We start from the raw sequence: 16,960 nt of genomic DNA, 5'->3' as shown, positions 1-16,960 counted from the left end.
GCCGGGCTCCTGCCGCCGCGGGGCCGGGGGTGGTGGGTGCCGGCCGCTCGGCAGCGTCGGGGAGGACGAGTGAGCCGCTGTGGTTTGTCTCCTGAGAGCCTGGGACGCCACAGCACCGGGGCCGTGTTTGGGCGCAGCCCCGAGGCTGTGATTGGAAAGTTCCGCGTGCGGCCGGCCGGAGAAGTTGGGTTTAGTGAGATCCGCAGACGGCTCTCGGGCTGGCTGGGAATGGGCACCTCGGCCCGGAGCCGGGAGGGCGGCGGCCGCCCGCCTGGGCACCTGCAGCCTCTGCCGTGACGCTGGTGCGGGCGCTGGGCGGAAAGGCTGACAGCTCTGCCCGCCCTCCGCCCTCCCGGGCGAAAGTGTTTCCAGTCGCGGGCGATCTCACGAGCACGGCCCTCCTCCCCTGTGTTATTCAGAGAAACGAAAACGTGCGGAGACTTCCAGTGACTGAACAGGAATTTTACGGGGCATGCCGCAGACCACCAGCGGGAATGTGCGGTCGTCGGCGGTACTTTGCCCCCGTTCTGTCCGCCCGCCTGGCCAGAGTTCTGGCGTCACTGCGAGAGCGCAGGCGTGGCTTGCGTGGTTAATATTGCAGGGACGGACGGTTGGGAGAGCGAGTAAGGGAATGGCTCCGCAGGCCCGCTGGTGGTGACTGAACTGAGTCCTCCGCCCGCCTTCTCTGTGTCATTTCTTTGCGCTTTGAGCTTGCCCAGCTGGAACCTGCTGGTTCCATGTGCGACTCCTTTGCTGTAGGGGAACAGGGATGTGTAGCACGGTTGGCAGTCACGGTGCCGATTAATTCGTTGTTTGTTTGAGTCCCCAGAGTTCATTTAATTTCTTCCCTAGCTGCAAGACACCCTATTCAGTTGTCTGAAAGGGCGAGGAGACAGGCTCTGTGGAAGTTCATCTCCACTGTCAGGAAACTGGTCAGAGCTCCAGGACGTGCTTTTGCTCACAGAAGGTGCAGTTAGGGAAGGGGGAAGGTAGCATTTTATGTTGCATCTCTGCCCTGAGTGTGCAGGATGGGCTTGTGAGAAGGCAGCGTGTGCAGAAGCTCTGCAGAGGTCCCTGACCCTAGTCAGAAGGGGAGAGGAGATCAGAACCAATGGTGAGGGGCCGGGGATATAGCTCAGTGGCACAGTACCTGCCTGGGAAGTGGGAGGTCCTGAGTTCAATCCCTGGTACCAAAGAAGGAAAGGAAAGGAGAGGAAAGGGAAGGGGACGGGAGGGAAGAGAGGAGAGGAGGGAAGAGGGAAAGACCAGTGGTGGTTGCAGGGGCCTTCTGTGCCCCCATGAGGAGACTAGGAAACAGATTTCCCAAAATGGAAATGTGCACATTTGTAGGACACCACAAGGCTTCTGTGTGTGTCTCTGTCTCTGTCCAGTCGGTATTCCCCCAGATGTGGTCTCTTTAGGAGGCAGTGGAGGCCGCATCACAATATAGTGCTGTGCAGGAGAGGGGGAACCCAGCCAGGGGACTCGGCAGAGCCTTCCGACCCAGGAGGGCAGCACAATAAAAGGCACAGGGGTCTTGCTGGCCCGCGCCTGTGTGCCCCTGGGTCTGGATGCCCTCTCTTCTGCTATGTAAGTCACTGGCCAGCGCTCTGTGATAATGTTTGGGTCCTGGGACCAGTACTGCCTAGACTCGGCACCACAGACCAACAGACCAAGCTGGAGGCCCCTCTCTGTCACTTGGACACGGGCTGATAATTGTGCTGCCCTTCCAGCTCTTCACTTGCCGCATCTGTGGCAAAGAGCAGCCCCCAGGACAGGTGTAGACCTGTATCTGCTATAAGTGCTGAGAAGAGGGGGCTTCAGGCAGAATGAAGAGACACACGGGAAACATGCAGCCGCATTCTGATTCTTTCCGCAGAAGGAGTCGTGATGCATTTGGTAATATTAGGTCATTTTTTCATAAATGGTTATATGTGTATAATGGGGTTCCTGATTTGTGGGTGCTATGAGCCCTGCTTTGTCTGTCCGTGGAGATCCAGCACCCTGCATTGTTCCCACAAGGAGATGTCATGACAGTTCAGCGCAAACTGTGAGTGTGCTTGATGGGGAATGTGTTCAGCACATGTTCATCCCATCTGAGTCCAGATCTAGTCCCTGTGTTTGGGTTTCTTTTTCAAGGAGAAACAGGTCAGGGCAGGTGGAAGTAAAGCAGAGAGCAAGGATTGGTGGGTGGGATTGGAGAATTCTGGCCCCTCTGACTGCAGGAAGAAGGTGAACCAGGTTAAGAACAAGAGCCCCACCGGCTGGGGAGACAGAGGAATGAAGTGCCTGCACTGTGGACCCTTTGTGCTTTGTGCCTTTTTGGCTGAGTCTCACCTGTCGGCCAGGGAGGCAGTAGCACAGGCACAATTGTCCCATGACTGAGAACAAAGCCAGAGCTCAGTGACTCACCCACGGCTGCCAAATCATTCATAGTGGGCTGCATACCCAGCTGTCCTGGAATAATAGGAGTTGGCGGGAGAAAGGCTCGCTGTCCAACTAAAAAGAATTTTTTTCTGTCTGAATCTTTGACCATAAACAAGCACTCTTTCATGACAAAGACAGTAGGATATTCTCAACCATGGCCGTGTTCTGACCAAGGGTCTATGAGTAGTGGACTTTTGGATTAGGAGTAGCACAGGAAGTTTTCTGAAGTTAACGCCAGCCCTCCCACATGGGCAGTGTGTATAGATGGTTCCCGTGGGGCTGAAGCAAGCAGTGTTAGGGCTCGCCCATGAGCCGGAGCCCAGACTTTTCCCCTCAAATGTTGACCATTGATTAGATGCGGTAGTGGGTCTGAGTGCTTTTAGAGCCTGGAATTAGTAGGACTTGCTGACTGGTCAAGGTTTAAGATGCAGGGAAAAGTCTGGGACACCTCTGGGCATCCAGTTTGGTGAGTGAGGAGTGCAGAACTGAAAAACAGCTGGCGGGGTGGGGAGCTGCGCTGCGGTGCTTATCTTCCAGGGCAGCCCGTATTTCCTGTGTGGCTTGTTTCTGTGGAGAAACTGGTTCCAAACACAATCCCTGTGGTCCATAACCTGTGGGTCTGGCAGGGGGACCAAGCCTGTGAATACAACCTGCTAATTCCCTGTGACTGTGAGTGACCACTGCCTAGGCCTGGAAGCCGCTGTCCGTCCTGCTGTGAGACTATAAAGCTTCCTGTGCACAGCCTGCCCACCTCCCTTTGTCTCTGGCAGCACCTCTGCTGTCATGGAGCCTCATGGGGCTCCCCTGGGTTTTGCTGTATTTCTTTTGTAAATTGTTCTCAAGGGTGACTTGGTTTCCCAGGTGGACTGCAGGTCCCTGAGGGTAAGGACCAAGAAGAAAGTGAGTCTCTGGGCAAAGAGGTGTACTCCTGTGATCCCAGAACTCCGGGAGACTGAGACAGGAGGATCACAAGTCTGAGCCAAACCTGAGCAATTTGGTGAGACCTTGTCTCAAAATAATGAAATAGACTGTGGGTGTGCAAAAGCCCTGGGTTCAAATTAAAAAAAAATATATATATACATATATATATGGGGGAAAGTGCTTTCCATACAGCATCCAGTAAATGTGAGCTGAAGTAAGAAGTCAAGAGCTTAAGTCTTTTCAAACAGGTAGTCATGTGAAACAAGTGAGAAGGAAACAGGTTGTGATGGCTCTGCTGAATAAAACTGCCTTCCAGACTAGGGATAGTTCAGTGGTAGAGCACTTGCCTAGCATATGCAAGGCCCTGGCTTTAATTCCCAGCACAGCAAAACAAAGCAAAACAAAAAACCTATCAGGAGCCAGACATGGTGGCCCATGCCGATAATTCCAGCTATTGGGGACGCTAAGGCAGGAGGATCATGAGTTCACAGCCTGGACCATCTAGCAAAACTCCATCTCAAAATAAATAAAAATTTAAAAATAAGCTTACAAATTTTAAAAACAAATCTGTGTCATCGTCTGTAGCAGGTGTGTCCAACACATGGCCTAGGGGGCCCGTGCGAACCTGGACAGCTAGAAACACAGCCTCACAAGGTCATAAACTTTTAACATTATTGTGTGATTTTTAGCAATATTTTTAATGACTCAGTGGCACAGTAATTGAGCATAGACTGCAGAGCCCAAGGCAGGACATTATGTAGGGGAGGACACAGTGCAGTGCTAACTCTGTTTTCTGTGTCTGCCATGCAGTCAGTAGAATCAAAACCCATGTGTGTCAGATGATACATGGCCTCATGGGACTTGGTGAGCAAAACACAATGATTACTATTAATAGTGTTTCAACTCACATTTATTGTTATGAAGCACATGTACGCTGGGCACAGTGGTGCACACCTGTAACTGAGCACTCTGAGAGGCTGAGGCAGGAAGACAGAAAGTTCAGGCCCAGCCGGGCGATTTAGCAACTTGGTAAGACCCTGTCTCAAAATAAATGAGAGAAGTTGGGTGGTGATGTAGCTCAGTGCAAAGGCCCTGGGTTCAATCCCCACTACCATAAAGAAATAAATAGAAAAGTAAATGAATAAGTAGACATATAAGTGTCCTTATTTTATAATTAAACTAGAGTTTGTGAGCTGGGTGTGGTGGCACACTCCTGTAATCCCAGCACTCAGGAGGCTGAGGCAGGAGGATTGTTGCAAGTTTGAGGCCAGCCTAGGCTACAAAGTAAGTTCAAGGCCAGCCTGATCTGCATAGTGAGAACCTGTCCCAAAAAAAAAAGAAAGATAAACTTGAGCTTGTGGTGTTCTTTTATAAAATAATCAGTTAAAAATTTTCTTTAGCAGCTGTGGCATAGGAAGTACAAAAATCTTAAGATATTGTTATAATTACTTGTACATCACTAATCTTAGAAAAGCAAATGCTTTTGGAATGTATACAGTTACAACCACATATGCATGTCCCTTCCCAGCACTTTTATAAGACTTCCCTTGGCAGAGAGAAATCACCCTCATTTCACAGTCACACCTTTCTTCCCTATCACACCTTATTCATGTCATCGCTTTTTGGCTGTACGAACATTTGTGAACAACTGTTTTCAAGAATGAAACACACAGAGAATAAAAATTAGATCAAAAATGTATGGCAAGCACTTGAGAAGGCCTTGGGAATTGCAGCCACTTCTACTGACCCAGACATCAATGCATTTGTTTCACAAACACGAGGTCAAAAATCTTCATGTTGTTTATGTTACCCTTTTTAACATGCTATAATAAAAATAGTAAAAATAAAGGAAATCTGGTTACATATGCCCATTAAATACATATTTTACATGCACTCCATGACAGCTCTTCCTCACTTGGTGAGGCCCACACAAGCCTGAAGGTTGGGCACTCCTGCTCTGAAGTGAGGAATCCTGCCCTGCTCAGGAGCCAGGGCCTAAGGTACCCACTCTGCAGCGCTCACATTCCTCAGGCATCTGTGTGGCCTGGGCTAGGCTGTAGTTTCTGTCCTCCAAGGCAGTCCAGTTCTGGTTCCCCATGTGTGTATGTGCTTACATCTTTTACCTGGAGAGAAGCCACATGGTGATCCATTTTTCTCTGGCCCGTCAGATTGCCCAGAAAGCAGCTGTCCCTATTGAAGGTGATGTGAGAACTCTTGGATTGCCCAGAAAGCAGCTGTCCCTACTGAAAGTGATGTGAGAACTCTTGGATTGCCCACCTCTAGCAGTCACCAGCCCCCCTTTTTTGAGACACATTCTCACTAAATTGCCCAGGCTGGTGTCAGACTTGCATCCCTCTTGCCTCAGCCTCCCAAGTAGTTGAGATTGCACATGTATGCCACTATGTCTAGCTCATATAATACTGCGGAGATTTTTAAAGTATGTATTTGTGGTGTTGGGGATTGAACCTGGGTCCCTATGAATTCTAGGAAAGTGTTCGAAAACTGAGCTACCCTCCAGCCTTAAGTTCAACCTCCTAATAATTGTACACTGACAAATTCCAACATGAGTTTTGAAGGGGACATTCAATCCATAGGTGCCTGGTTGGTTGATTGCGTGGTTTGTTGTTCTGAGACAGACTACTTCCTGCTTCTGGAAGTTCCAGGATGTAGTGTCACCATCATCTTGGCTCCAGTGAGAAGCTCACAGTGGATGTGGTCACACTGGCAAGCGTCTGTGCAGGAGCAAGCGGTGATATCACCAGACAGGAAGCCATTAAGGTTATCTGGGGCCCACAGGACAAAGTCCTGGAGAGACAGCACAGGGTTCCATGTGTCCTCTTCCGATACAGACAGCGCCTAACTCCCAGCATGATGTGTGAAAACAGGGATGGAGTATGTCCAGTCAAAGTGCCAACCCCCGCGATGTCCACAGATTATATTGGCATTTGGTCTTACAGGCGCAGAGCACCACTGTGGCTGACAGTAGTTACTGAGCCTTCAGCACCCCTAGAGGTCAAAATGACCCATCTAGACCCAGAGCCCCAACCAGATATCACAGCGCTAGCATGACCTACTTGATGACCTATCTGGCATGGACTGACGCTCAAATACAAAGACTATTATGAGGCAGGACAATCCTAGGACATGCAGGATGTCTCCTGGGAGCTGGGCACAGTCCGAGTAATGCTTTGTGAGGTACAGGATTTGCATCCCAATTGCTGAGTTTGTCCTTTAGTGTTCATGGGCTCAGTTAGCCTGGATGCCCACACTTCAGGTACCACTGAGCCCACCCCACGCTAGAGGCCGGGTGTTGGGGCCCATGAGGGAGCCACTTCCCTGAGCCTCTCAGTCCCCTGAGAGCATCATTGGTGCCCTGCCCCAGCCCCTCAGGAATGCAGGGTCCAGCCCTGCCAGTGTGGAGCTGAGCTTCATGCCAGGATGGAGCTAAAGAAGGACACTTGTGTGGGCACCAACCCAGGGTGACATCCTCCAAATGACTGACTCGATGGGGCAGGTCCCATAGCATTGGGCCGGCACAGGAAATGAGGTCTGTGGGCTACAGTCCTGCCCTAGGGAGAGGAGTCAGCCTTGGGCCATGGAGTGGGCAGCAGGTACCCAAGGCCTTGATTCTAGACCTGCTTTGCCACTGTACTTTGTGACTGGTGTGTTCTCTGACCTTAGGTCCCTTGAGTGGTACCAGCCTCCAAGTGTCCAGAGGAGCCAGTGGTCTCCATGGGGCTGCTGACCGGGGATGCATTGTTGCCTGTGGCCATGGCCATGGCCGTCTTCCTGCTCCTGGTGGACCTGATGTACCGGCGGCAGCGCTGGGCTGCTCGCTACCCGCCAGGCCCCATGCCCTGGCCCGGGCTGGGCAACCTGCTGCAGCTGGACTTCCGGAATATGCTGGAGTGCTGCCGAAAGGTGAGGGAGCTGGGGTCACACAGCAGCGATGGTGGCAGGGGCATACAACAAAGCCAGTAGTGACTGGCGGGGAAGCCACAGGCTGTGCAGGGAGATGGGGCCCCAAGAAGCAGCAGGCTGCAGGCTTCCTTGGGGAGGACACTTCAGGCCTAGGGACACTCCAAGCTTTCTGAGGGCACAAGGCCAGGGGGTGAGGTGAGATGTGGCAGCAGGTTCTGGATCCAACTGGGTAGAGCAGAAGTTACATAGGCCCCAAGTCCTTCTGATGACATGAGAGGAACAGTCTCGGGAATGAGGGCCAGGACCAGGGTCCTGAGCAGCACTCCGTGGAAACTGAGGCCGAGACAGGAGCAGCGATGCACGTCAGTCCTGTGAAGCCATGGCGCTAGGGTCTCACAGCTCACCGTGTGAACTAGAATTTCCTCATCTGTGAAGTAGGAGGCTAATGGGCCCTGTGCCAATTTCTTGAGACTGGTTGGACGAGCTTACCCGGCTGATCCAAAGTGAGCTCCTCCCCCACAGAGGACTCAGGCCCCCGCTCCTGACACCTGATCTGGATACCAGGTCTCTTCCTCGCACCTGGTTTGCTGCTCACTTCCCCGCAGCCTCAGATTATGCGGCGAAGACCACTAGCTCTACATGGGTCCAGACCCTGGCTTGACAAATGCACTGCTGCTTTGCCTGCAGCTGCGAGGCCGCTTTGGTGACGTGTTCAGCCTGCAGCTGGTCTGGAAGCCCGTGGTCGTTCTCAATGGGCTGGCGGCCGTGCGCGAGGCACTGGTGAGCCACAGCGAGGACACCGCTGACCGGCCTCCGATGCCCATCTATGAACACCTAGGCATCGGGCAGCGCTCTCAGGGTAAATGAAGGCAGCGGCAGAGAAGTGGAGATGGGGAGGGTCCCAGGACTGGGAAGCAGGAGTCATAGGTTATCCAGGGTCTGACGGGGACAGACGGATAGGTGTGGGGTCAGGGAAAAGCCAGTGAATGCAGGCTGTGGAGGTGGGTAAAAGGGATCCCAGGCTAGGGGGCGGGAGGGTGGATAAGGAAGTGGGTCAGAAGTCTCAAGTCCCAGTGCCTGCCTGCCCCAGGGGTGATCCTGGCACACTACGGGCCCACCTGGCGTGAGCTGCGGCGCTTCTCCGTGTCCACCCTGCGCAACTTCGGCCTGGGCAAGAAGTCGCTGGAGCAGTGGGTGACCGAGGAGGCCACTTGCCTCTGTGCCGCCTTTGCTGCCCACGACGGTGGGTGATGGGCTGAGGGGAACAAGGAGGGTCAGAGGAAGGGGTGGGGAGGAAGAGGCAGACTGCGACAGGGACTTGGCCACCTCCGAACCCACATACCCATTCTCAGGACACCCCTTTAGCCCCAACGCCCTCCTGAACAAAGCGGTGTGCAACGTGATCTCCTCCCTCGTCTATGGGCGCCGCTTCGAGTACGAGGACCCGCTCTTGGGCAGGCTTCTGGGGCTGCTGGAGGACACCGTGAAGGAAGACTCTGGCATCGTGCCCCAGGTGCAGGGCACAGAGGAGGCCCCACCACAGGATTTGCATGCAGGGGTGATGGGAAGAGGGCATTCTGGGAGAGGTTTCTGCAGGAGGAAAGGGCTGGAGGGGGCAAATGTCAGCCAGCGGTCATGGGAGAGGTAGCCCGGGGTCTGGGCTCCAGAGACGGGGGAGTCTGCACTCCTATCCATGTTAGGAGCCACACAAGCTCAAGAGATTTCCAGGTGGGATGCTGCATGTGGCAGCCCAAGCCAGGGGCAAGTAGGGAGGCTGGCACTAGGGAGAGAGCCAGCCACCAGTGGCCCCAGGCAGGCCCTGGGTCCACCCCAGAGGAGGCTTGGGACCTACAGCTGGCCCAGTGAGCACTTATCTCAGGAAGGACCAGGCCCCTCTGTGCTGTTGCAGGTGCTGAATGCAGTCCCCATCCTCCTGCGCATCCCAGGGCTGCCAGGCAAGGTCTTCCCCAAACAGAAGGCCTTCATGGATCTGCTGGATGAGCTGCTGACTGAGCACAGGTCAACCTGGGACCCAGCCCAGCCACCCCGAGACCTGACTGACACCTTCCTGGCCGAGGTGGAGAAGGTGAGGGGCAGCTAGGAGAAGGGACTGGGGGTCTGAACTGGGGGTACTGTGAGGTGTGAGGCAAGGTGAGGCCTGGGCACCTTCCATTGACCCAGCATCTGGGCTGAGGGGTGAAAAACAGGGGTCATTTAGGGGCTTTCTCCCTCTTTCCCCTGAGCCCACCCTCTCTGCCTGGCCCAGGCCAAGGGGAGCCCTGAGAGCAGCTTCAGTGATGAAAACCTGCGCCTGGTTGTGGCTGACCTGTTCTCGGCAGGGATGGTGACCACGTCGACCACGCTGGCCTGGGCCCTGCTGCTCATGATCCTGCACCCGGATGTGCAGCGTGAGCCCAGCTGGGGCTGCATGGGAGAATGAGGGAGGCAAAGTAGCAGTAGGGTCTCCAAGTGGAGTTCATGGAGACCATGAGATTTCCCAGGGCCCGTAAGAGTGACGCCCTCCTCACCTGGTCATAGCCCTTAACGGAGGGGTGGAGAGGGTCAGGGTCAGCCCTGGGGGACTGACCCCCTGTGGGCATGCATGTCTGTGCAGGCCATGTCCAGCAGGAGATCGATGAAGTGATAGGCCAGGGGCGGCGCCCAGAGATGGGGGACCAGGCCCGCATGCCCTTCACCAACGCCGTGATTCACGAGGTGCAGCGCTTTGCGGACATCGCTCCATTGGGTTTTCCTCACATGACCTCCCGTGACACTGAGGTGCAGGGCTTCCTCATCCCCAAGGTAGGCCTGGGGCCCTCCGTCTGCAGCAGGGCCACTCCCAGGGGAGGCCAGGAGCACACAGGCCACCCGACCCTGGATTCCATCGGCGCTGCCAGGCCAGGCTGGCTGTGTGCAGTGCTGAACACAGACGGTGCCTCCCTGTCCCCACTGAGTCTCCAGAGTGGTGAGCTAAAAATGAAAGCAAGTCATATAGTGTTGGAGGAGACAACACACAAAGGCAGATGACAGCATGAGCACCTATGGGAGCCTTGTAGCACCTCTACCTGGCCCCGCCGTGGGCTCAGAGAGGGTGCTAAGAAGCTTCTGGAGTTCATGGTTAATTGAAAGGGTCCAAGTTCGAGCGTGCCCAGGTGGGTTTATTGACAGGGGTTCCGTGTCCACCACCTCAATCCACATTCATGCTAGCCACCTTCTGCCAGGGGACCACGCTCATCCCCAACCTGTCGTCCGTGCTGAAGGACGAGACCGTCTGGGAGAAGCCCCTCCAATTCTACCCTGGACACTTCCTGGACAGCGAGGGCCGCTTTGTGAAGCAGGAGGCCTTCATGCCCTTCTCAGCAGGTACTTGTCAGCTGCCTGGCTCCCCATCCCCTTTTCAGGAGGGGAGGAGCCCAGGACCCAGACTGACTGAGCCCCGTCCCCACCCACAGGTCGCCGCACATGCCTCGGGGAGCCTCTGGCTCGCATGGAGCTCTTCCTCTTCTTCACCTGCCTGCTGCAGCGCTTCAGCTTCTCGGTGCCCGAGGGGCAGCCCCGGCCCAGCGACTATGCGCCCTTTGGTGCCCTGGTGAGCCCATCTCCCTACCAGCTCTGCACACAGCACCGCTAGAGCAGGCAGCAAGGCCCGGCTCACGCCCACCTGTGACCTGAACATACAGTGAGCCCTTTCTCCAGCTTCACCCTGGCTACTGGAGGATCCCCAGACTGTCGAGAGGCCTCAGCAGCACCCCCAGGGACATCCACTCCCTGCTTCATCAATTCTTTACTGAAAAAACAAAGGTAAAACTCATCTCTTTTCCAGGTTAAGACTTGTAACTTCATGACTGCAGTCATACATTTAAAAGCGTTTCTAAACAAAGGGGGAAGAGGGTAAATAGTCAATTAAAAATAAAATCTGCTATGCTAACTCTAAAAAAAGCACTGACAGTTGAAAAATTACCCCTGTAATTTAATTATTTGCTTTAAAAAAAAAAAATCCCATATGTTGTTTACAGAGCAAACAAGACAAAGATTAGGCACTGGCCAGAGTAGTTTATAAACTCCAGTCCTGGGGGAGAACCAGGCTTCGGTATCAGTGACTGTGTAAACACTCTGAGCGCAGCAGTCTGTCTATTGGGCTGGTCCCTCATTCTTATAAGATCAAAAAATTGAAACAGTAGGTCTCACTCTCGCTGGTCCAGCACTCGGCCTGGGCTGCCCACTGCACAGGACCTCCGTAGAAGAGTCTGATTCCTTGCGTTACCTGACTGCTGGGTCCCGAGGGAGGGTGAGGTTGGCTCACATTTCTCCACCCCGCCGCACACACTGGGTCCACTTCAGCCCATGAGGGAGCCCACACAGGTTCCAGCATCTGAGAGAAGGGCTCTGTGTGGCCTCTGAGCAGGCTTGGGGTGCCTGGGTGGGAGGGGGACAGCAGGACTCCAGGTGGAGGCCCTTTTTTCAGCTCCAACCTCACCCGCAACACAGCCGGAGCTGGTGCTTAGCCCAGCAGCACATCTGTAACCTAACTTCTCCCCAAAGATGTGGAGAAATCAGGAAGGCAGGGGTGAGGTTTCAGGACTGACATGGGGGCTGCGTCATCTGATGCCAGAAGTTTCATGGGAAGGCCTGGAGGGAGCCCCTGTAGCAGAAAATGCCCCTATACCCTAGCCAGTAACTTCAGTTTGTTAGTTGCCCAGGTAATAGTTCCTGTTACTGTGCTGGTGGCTCCTGTCTCTTAGCAACGGCTGGTCACTATGATACACATTGTGTAAACCATCCCCAACTGACAAGCCATTTTGCCTCTGTACTTCCTGCTTGCTTATGTCTCATATAAGTCCTAGACCACCAGAGATCAGGGCCTGAGATTCTGGGAATGATCCTCATCAGTACTGTAGAGTAAATAAATCTGCCTCCACATCCTGGGTGTCGTTTCAGTGTTCCTGCTTGCTGTTGCACCACCTCCCTGCGTCACTAGAAGGCCAGATTGCTCTCATTCCCTGGCCCCTCACAGATGCAGCTATGCAGGCCCCTTGCACTGTGGAGTTGCCTCTCAGGCCCGGCTAGAGTTGGAGGACACTTGTCAGGGCTGCAGGCTAGGGTACTGCCTTCTAAGTGGCCAGGTCAGGTTGGGGATGAGCCTGTGGAGTCCTAGGGAGAGGGCTCAACCCTGGATCCATGTGACAGTGAGGCGTGCGGAGGAGAGGTGGAGTCCCTGCTCCTAGACCTCACTGTTACTGGACAGCCCTGGGGTCGTCCCTTCCACCCTGGGCTTCTGTTGCCCGTTGGCCACTGAGGTTTACACCAGGTGGTTGTCAACACCTATCTTCCTCCCTTGACTTCTGGGCCTGTGACCCTTGTTGGCCTAGAGTCTGTTGGACGCAGGGTGGGAACTGCTTTTTCCCATCTCTGCACATCCCTTGGTGGCTGCTCTGACTGGGCGTGAGGACAGCACCCAAGGGGGAGTAAGGAGCGTCTGCTTCCCTGTTCATGAAACAGCTGGGACAGAGAGCTCCAGACACTCAGAGCAGAAGCGACCAGGGCCGCCTCTCCCAGAGGACACTGCAGTGTCCCAGTGGGGTTTCCACAGCCACTTTAGTAAGTGCCCTTGGGACAGGGAGCTCCCCAGGGCCATGGTCTGCCACCTGGCACTGAGTCAGAGGGTCGCCAGGGCCTGCACTGACCGCTGCAGAGTGCCCACTATGGGGACAGGCGTGGGGCAGGAAGCAGGGTCCCTAGAGCTGTCAGGAGAACGTGCAGATGCAGGCAGGGGGGTTTGTTCAAGCAGCTGTGGGGCCCCTGAAGGAGGCATTGGACGGGTGGAGGCAGGAACTCCAGGGTTTATTAGATCCCTTCTCACTCATGGCTCTGCATCTTGCGGGTGTCAGAGGCTAGAAACCAGCTGGGCCAGAACTTTCTCAGGAGCTGGGGGGCCCAGCCCCATGGTCTTTCCTCCTTGCTCTCCATCACAGAAGCCCCTAAAACATACAAACAGGTGAGGCCTGTGAGGCCCTCACTGGAAGGAACCTTCCCCCAGGCCCGATGCCCCCTGCTGGGACAGTCAAGTCATCTGTGTGTTGCTGGCTAGGGGGAGCAGCCGAGTTCCTGCCAACCCAGGGAGGAGGCCAGAACCGCAGGCAGCATACTTAAGAAGGCCCAGGCGCCCCGGTGCCTGGGTTTTGTGCCTCTGACTGCAGGCCGGAAGGGCTGGGAGGGGATGCTGGGTGTCTGAGGTGAGGGAGGAGGGCAGTGCCTCTGCCGCAGGGTTAGGCCAGCAGTCTTACCAGGTGGATATTCAGTGACTTCCTGATGGTCCTTTGTCTTTTTCTGTCATGGAACAAGAGGGACACAGCAGTAAGATGGGGCCAGTCATACATTGTGCAAACAGGGAAACTGAGGACCTCCATGAGCAGTCAAGGAAGCCGGGATTTAGACCTTCTTGCTTGCACCAGGTCAGCTGCCTTCCGGCTCCTTGCCAGGTCCCTGCCCCACTGGGGTGACAGCTCGAACTAGAGCTCCTGGGGTTAAGCTTAGGCCTCCACTGCTGCCGCCACCTCCTGCCTCACTCACTCCCCACCCCGCATGCTCCATGGTTTCCTGGGAGGAGCCAGGCTGGGGATGTGCCAGTGGAGGCTTCAGGCCATCCTTAGTGACCAGCCTGGGGTCTCTACCACCCCTTCCTCCGTAAGAATGAGGGGTGAGTGCTTTCTCCTCTGCAGACCTCACCTGCCCTTCCTCCTGAGGTAAGATGTCAGTCTCCTCCTCAGGGGCAGAATCATTCTGTCTTCCTGTTGCTCTGGGACTTACGGCCTGTAGGGAGAGTCAAGAGGGCAGAATATGGGCAGTAGGGCTTTAGAACACCTCACCCTCTTGTTCACACCCTTGGGGTGCGTTACAGCCCTTTGCTTTTCCCTGGGTGAGATTCCCCCAGGAGACGCCATGACCCATGAAACTGAATGAAGCCCTCACCAGAAGAGAGCGAGGCTGGGCCTTCCAGAGAAGCCCTCACTTACCCCAGAGGCTTGCTCCTTCTTACTCTTGACTCTGCGTCTCTGCAGGGGGAGACGAGAGAGGTGACACAGCCACAGGTGACTGGGATTCCTCCATCTTGTCCTCTCCAGACGCAGGGCCCTTGCTGTGCCTGCCACGAGTGCCCAGGACAGCCACCTCCTTCCAGGAAGAGAGGTGTCCCCAACCCTTACCCACCTGCACGGTTTCAGGGTAGCACTTATCCATCATCATCCCCCACACTGGCCGCAAAGTCTTCCCCATGGGCTGTGTGACAAGCAGAGAGGGAAGGCTGAGGTGAGGTCTACTGATGGCTCCATAGGAAGACATTGAAACCCTACCAGATAGTTAGGGAAAACCTCCTAAAACTGTAATTGACGTCTTGAGAGAGAGAAGACTTTGCACTGATGAAACAATAGGAGGTTCTTTTAAAAATCTTCAAAAAACAACCACCACTAATTTTTTCCCCAGTGTTAGGGATCAACTGCGTATTCCATTTTCTCCCTCCACATACACCTTTTTCTTGTCTTCTTTTTCTTTTTTCTTGTTTTCTTCTCTATTTTGTTTTACTTTTATATTCTTTAATTGGATTTTAAAATCTATTTCCTTCTTTTTTCTCATCTTCCTTTCCTTTTTATTTTGCTGCTACTTCCATTTTTCCCATTCTGCAGCCCTCCAATTTTATTAGTGTTGCTTTATCATGGCTTTTTCTTTTTTTCTTTTTTTGAGACAGGGTCCCACTATGTAGTTCAGGCTGACTGTAAAGTTACTATGTAGCCCAGGCTGGCCTCAAACTTGGGGCAGTCCCCCTGCCTCAGCTTCCCAAGTGCTGGGATTACAGGTGTGTGCCATCACAGCCATCTATTATAAATACTTTTAATTCTAATTAATTTTAGCCTTTTATATTATTATTGGTGCTTTATTTTTTATTGTTGGTGGTACAGTTGTTGCTTTTAGTTGGCTTTTACTGTATTTCAAATCTTGTTTGTCATTGTTACTGCAGTTTGTTTTTACTTCTTTGTGCAGCTCTGTAGATAAAGCCTTCAAAAGAAGGTTGGTCACTAAGAAGGCCCTTAAATAAAAGTGGAAGCAATATCTATCTCAAAAGATACACAAATCTCAACACAGAAACACAAGAATGAATTAAGGGATACAGTGCAGAATATGAAGGAGTAATTCAACAAAGAGAGATTCTGAAGAATCACATGGAAATCTTGGATATGTAGAGCACAGTAATTCAAATTTTAAAACTCAGTGCAAAGCCTCACTAGTAGAATGCGTCAAACAAAACACAGAATTTCAGGGCTTGAAGATAAAATTAATGAATTATCTCACTCAACCACTGATAAAAAAAATTAGAAATTATGAACAAAACATCCAAGAATTCAGAAACATGGTTAGAAGGGCAAACTTAGAAATTTTGAGTGTAGAAGAGGGCACTGAGGTTTGGACTACTGGCATGGAAAATCTCGTTAATGAAATAATGACAGAAAAACTCCCAAACCCAGCTTCAGGAGGCATTAAGACTCCCAACAGGCATGATCAGAAAAGAGCATCCTCACATCATAGTTAAGATGCCAAGAGTGCAAAACAAGGAAAAAATACTGAGAGCTGCAAAAAAGAAATATTCGACTACTTAAAGAGCCAGACCCATGAAAATAACTGAAGACTTCTCTGCAGAAATTCTAAAGGCAAAGAGGGCAGTGAATGATTTATTGAAAGCCCCCAAAGAAAATATTCCTCAAGCAAGATTACTACATCCTGCAAAGCTGTCCTTCAAAACTGAAGGGAAAATAAAGACCTTCAAAGAAAAGAATAAACTAAAGAAGTTCATGGCCACTAAACTTGCATTAAATATTGCTTCAGCCTGCCAGAGTGCTAGGATTATAGGCATGTGCCACCCAGCCTGTAACAATTCACTTTTGAAAGATTAATAAGGCATTAAATATATCAAGGGAAAATGTTTTAAATTCCTAGAATCAGGGGCTGGGGATTTAGCTCAGCGGCAAAAGTGCCTGCCTGGCAAGCACAAGGTCGTGAGTTCGGTTCCCGGTACCGGAGAAAAACCAAAAAAAAACCAAAAAATAAATAAATAAATAAATAAATTCCTAGAATCAAATGAGAATGGCAATTCAGCATACGCAAATCTCTGGGATATGGGAAAGGTGGTTCTAAGAGGGAAGGAAGTTTAATCCTTAGCCAGTAGGGAAAGCAAATTAAAATTACATTGAGAGTCCATCTCAACCCAGAAGGGCAATCATCAAGAATATAAGAAAACAATAAATGCCAGTGAGGATGTGAGAAGAAAGGAACACTTTGGTGCTGCTGGTAGGTATATAAGTTAGTACAACCACTATGGAAATAAATATAGATATTCCTACAAAAATAGAATTGTGTATCATGTGATCCAACTATACCACTCTTTGGTATATACCTGAAAGAATTAAGGTCAGCATATTATAAGGACATCTGCATACACACGTTTACTGCAGTACAATTCACAATTCAACAAGATATGGAACCAGCCTAGATGCCCAACAAAGAATGAACAGATAAAATGTGAATATATGTATATATATAATTCAGCGATAAAGAACAACAAAATTATGTCATTTGCAGTAAAATGGATGGAACTGGAGATGTGTTTTGTTTTTTGTTTTTTCGGAACTGGAGATGTTAACCA

General features: G+C 52.2%; 1 protein-coding gene across 4 annotated transcripts in view; it reads left to right on the top strand.

Moving 5' to 3' along the window:
- Positions 1-16,274, top strand: part of LOC102007982 (cytochrome P450 2D17-like) — a 134,027-nt gene extending 117,753 nt beyond the window's left edge. Inside the window, exons 1-10 of one of the 4 annotated variants that reach the window (XR_001232980.1) lie at positions 5,985-7,269; positions 7,957-8,128; positions 8,360-8,512; positions 8,622-8,782; positions 9,179-9,355; positions 9,536-9,677; positions 9,884-10,071; positions 10,491-10,632; positions 10,722-11,070; positions 15,304-16,274. Coding sequence is in view for 3 of the 4 variants with exons in the window: in XM_013511458.1 (XP_013366912.1) it covers positions 7,081-7,269; positions 7,957-8,128; positions 8,360-8,512; positions 8,622-8,782; positions 9,179-9,355; positions 9,536-9,677; positions 9,884-10,071; positions 10,491-10,632; positions 10,722-10,900 (1,503 nt within the window). In the remaining variant the exon portion in view is untranslated. Of the gene's footprint in view, positions 1-4,695; positions 7,270-7,956; positions 8,129-8,359; positions 8,513-8,621; positions 8,783-9,178; positions 9,356-9,535; positions 9,678-9,883; positions 10,072-10,490; positions 10,633-10,721; positions 12,093-15,303 lie in introns of those variants that run through there. The other 3 variants (XM_013511458.1, XM_013511457.1, XM_013511459.1) reach the window with 3 other exon arrangements.
- Positions 16,275-16,960: the final 686 nt, after the last annotated feature.

This window comes from Chinchilla lanigera, unplaced genomic scaffold, assembly GCF_000276665.1.
Source record: "Chinchilla lanigera isolate Chin_1 unplaced genomic scaffold, ChiLan1.0 scaffold00012, whole genome shotgun sequence".
Taxonomy (NCBI): domain Eukaryota; kingdom Metazoa; phylum Chordata; class Mammalia; order Rodentia; family Chinchillidae; genus Chinchilla; species Chinchilla lanigera.
Note: the sequence above shows the minus strand (reverse complement) of the source record. Positions and strands in the feature narration are given on the sequence as shown.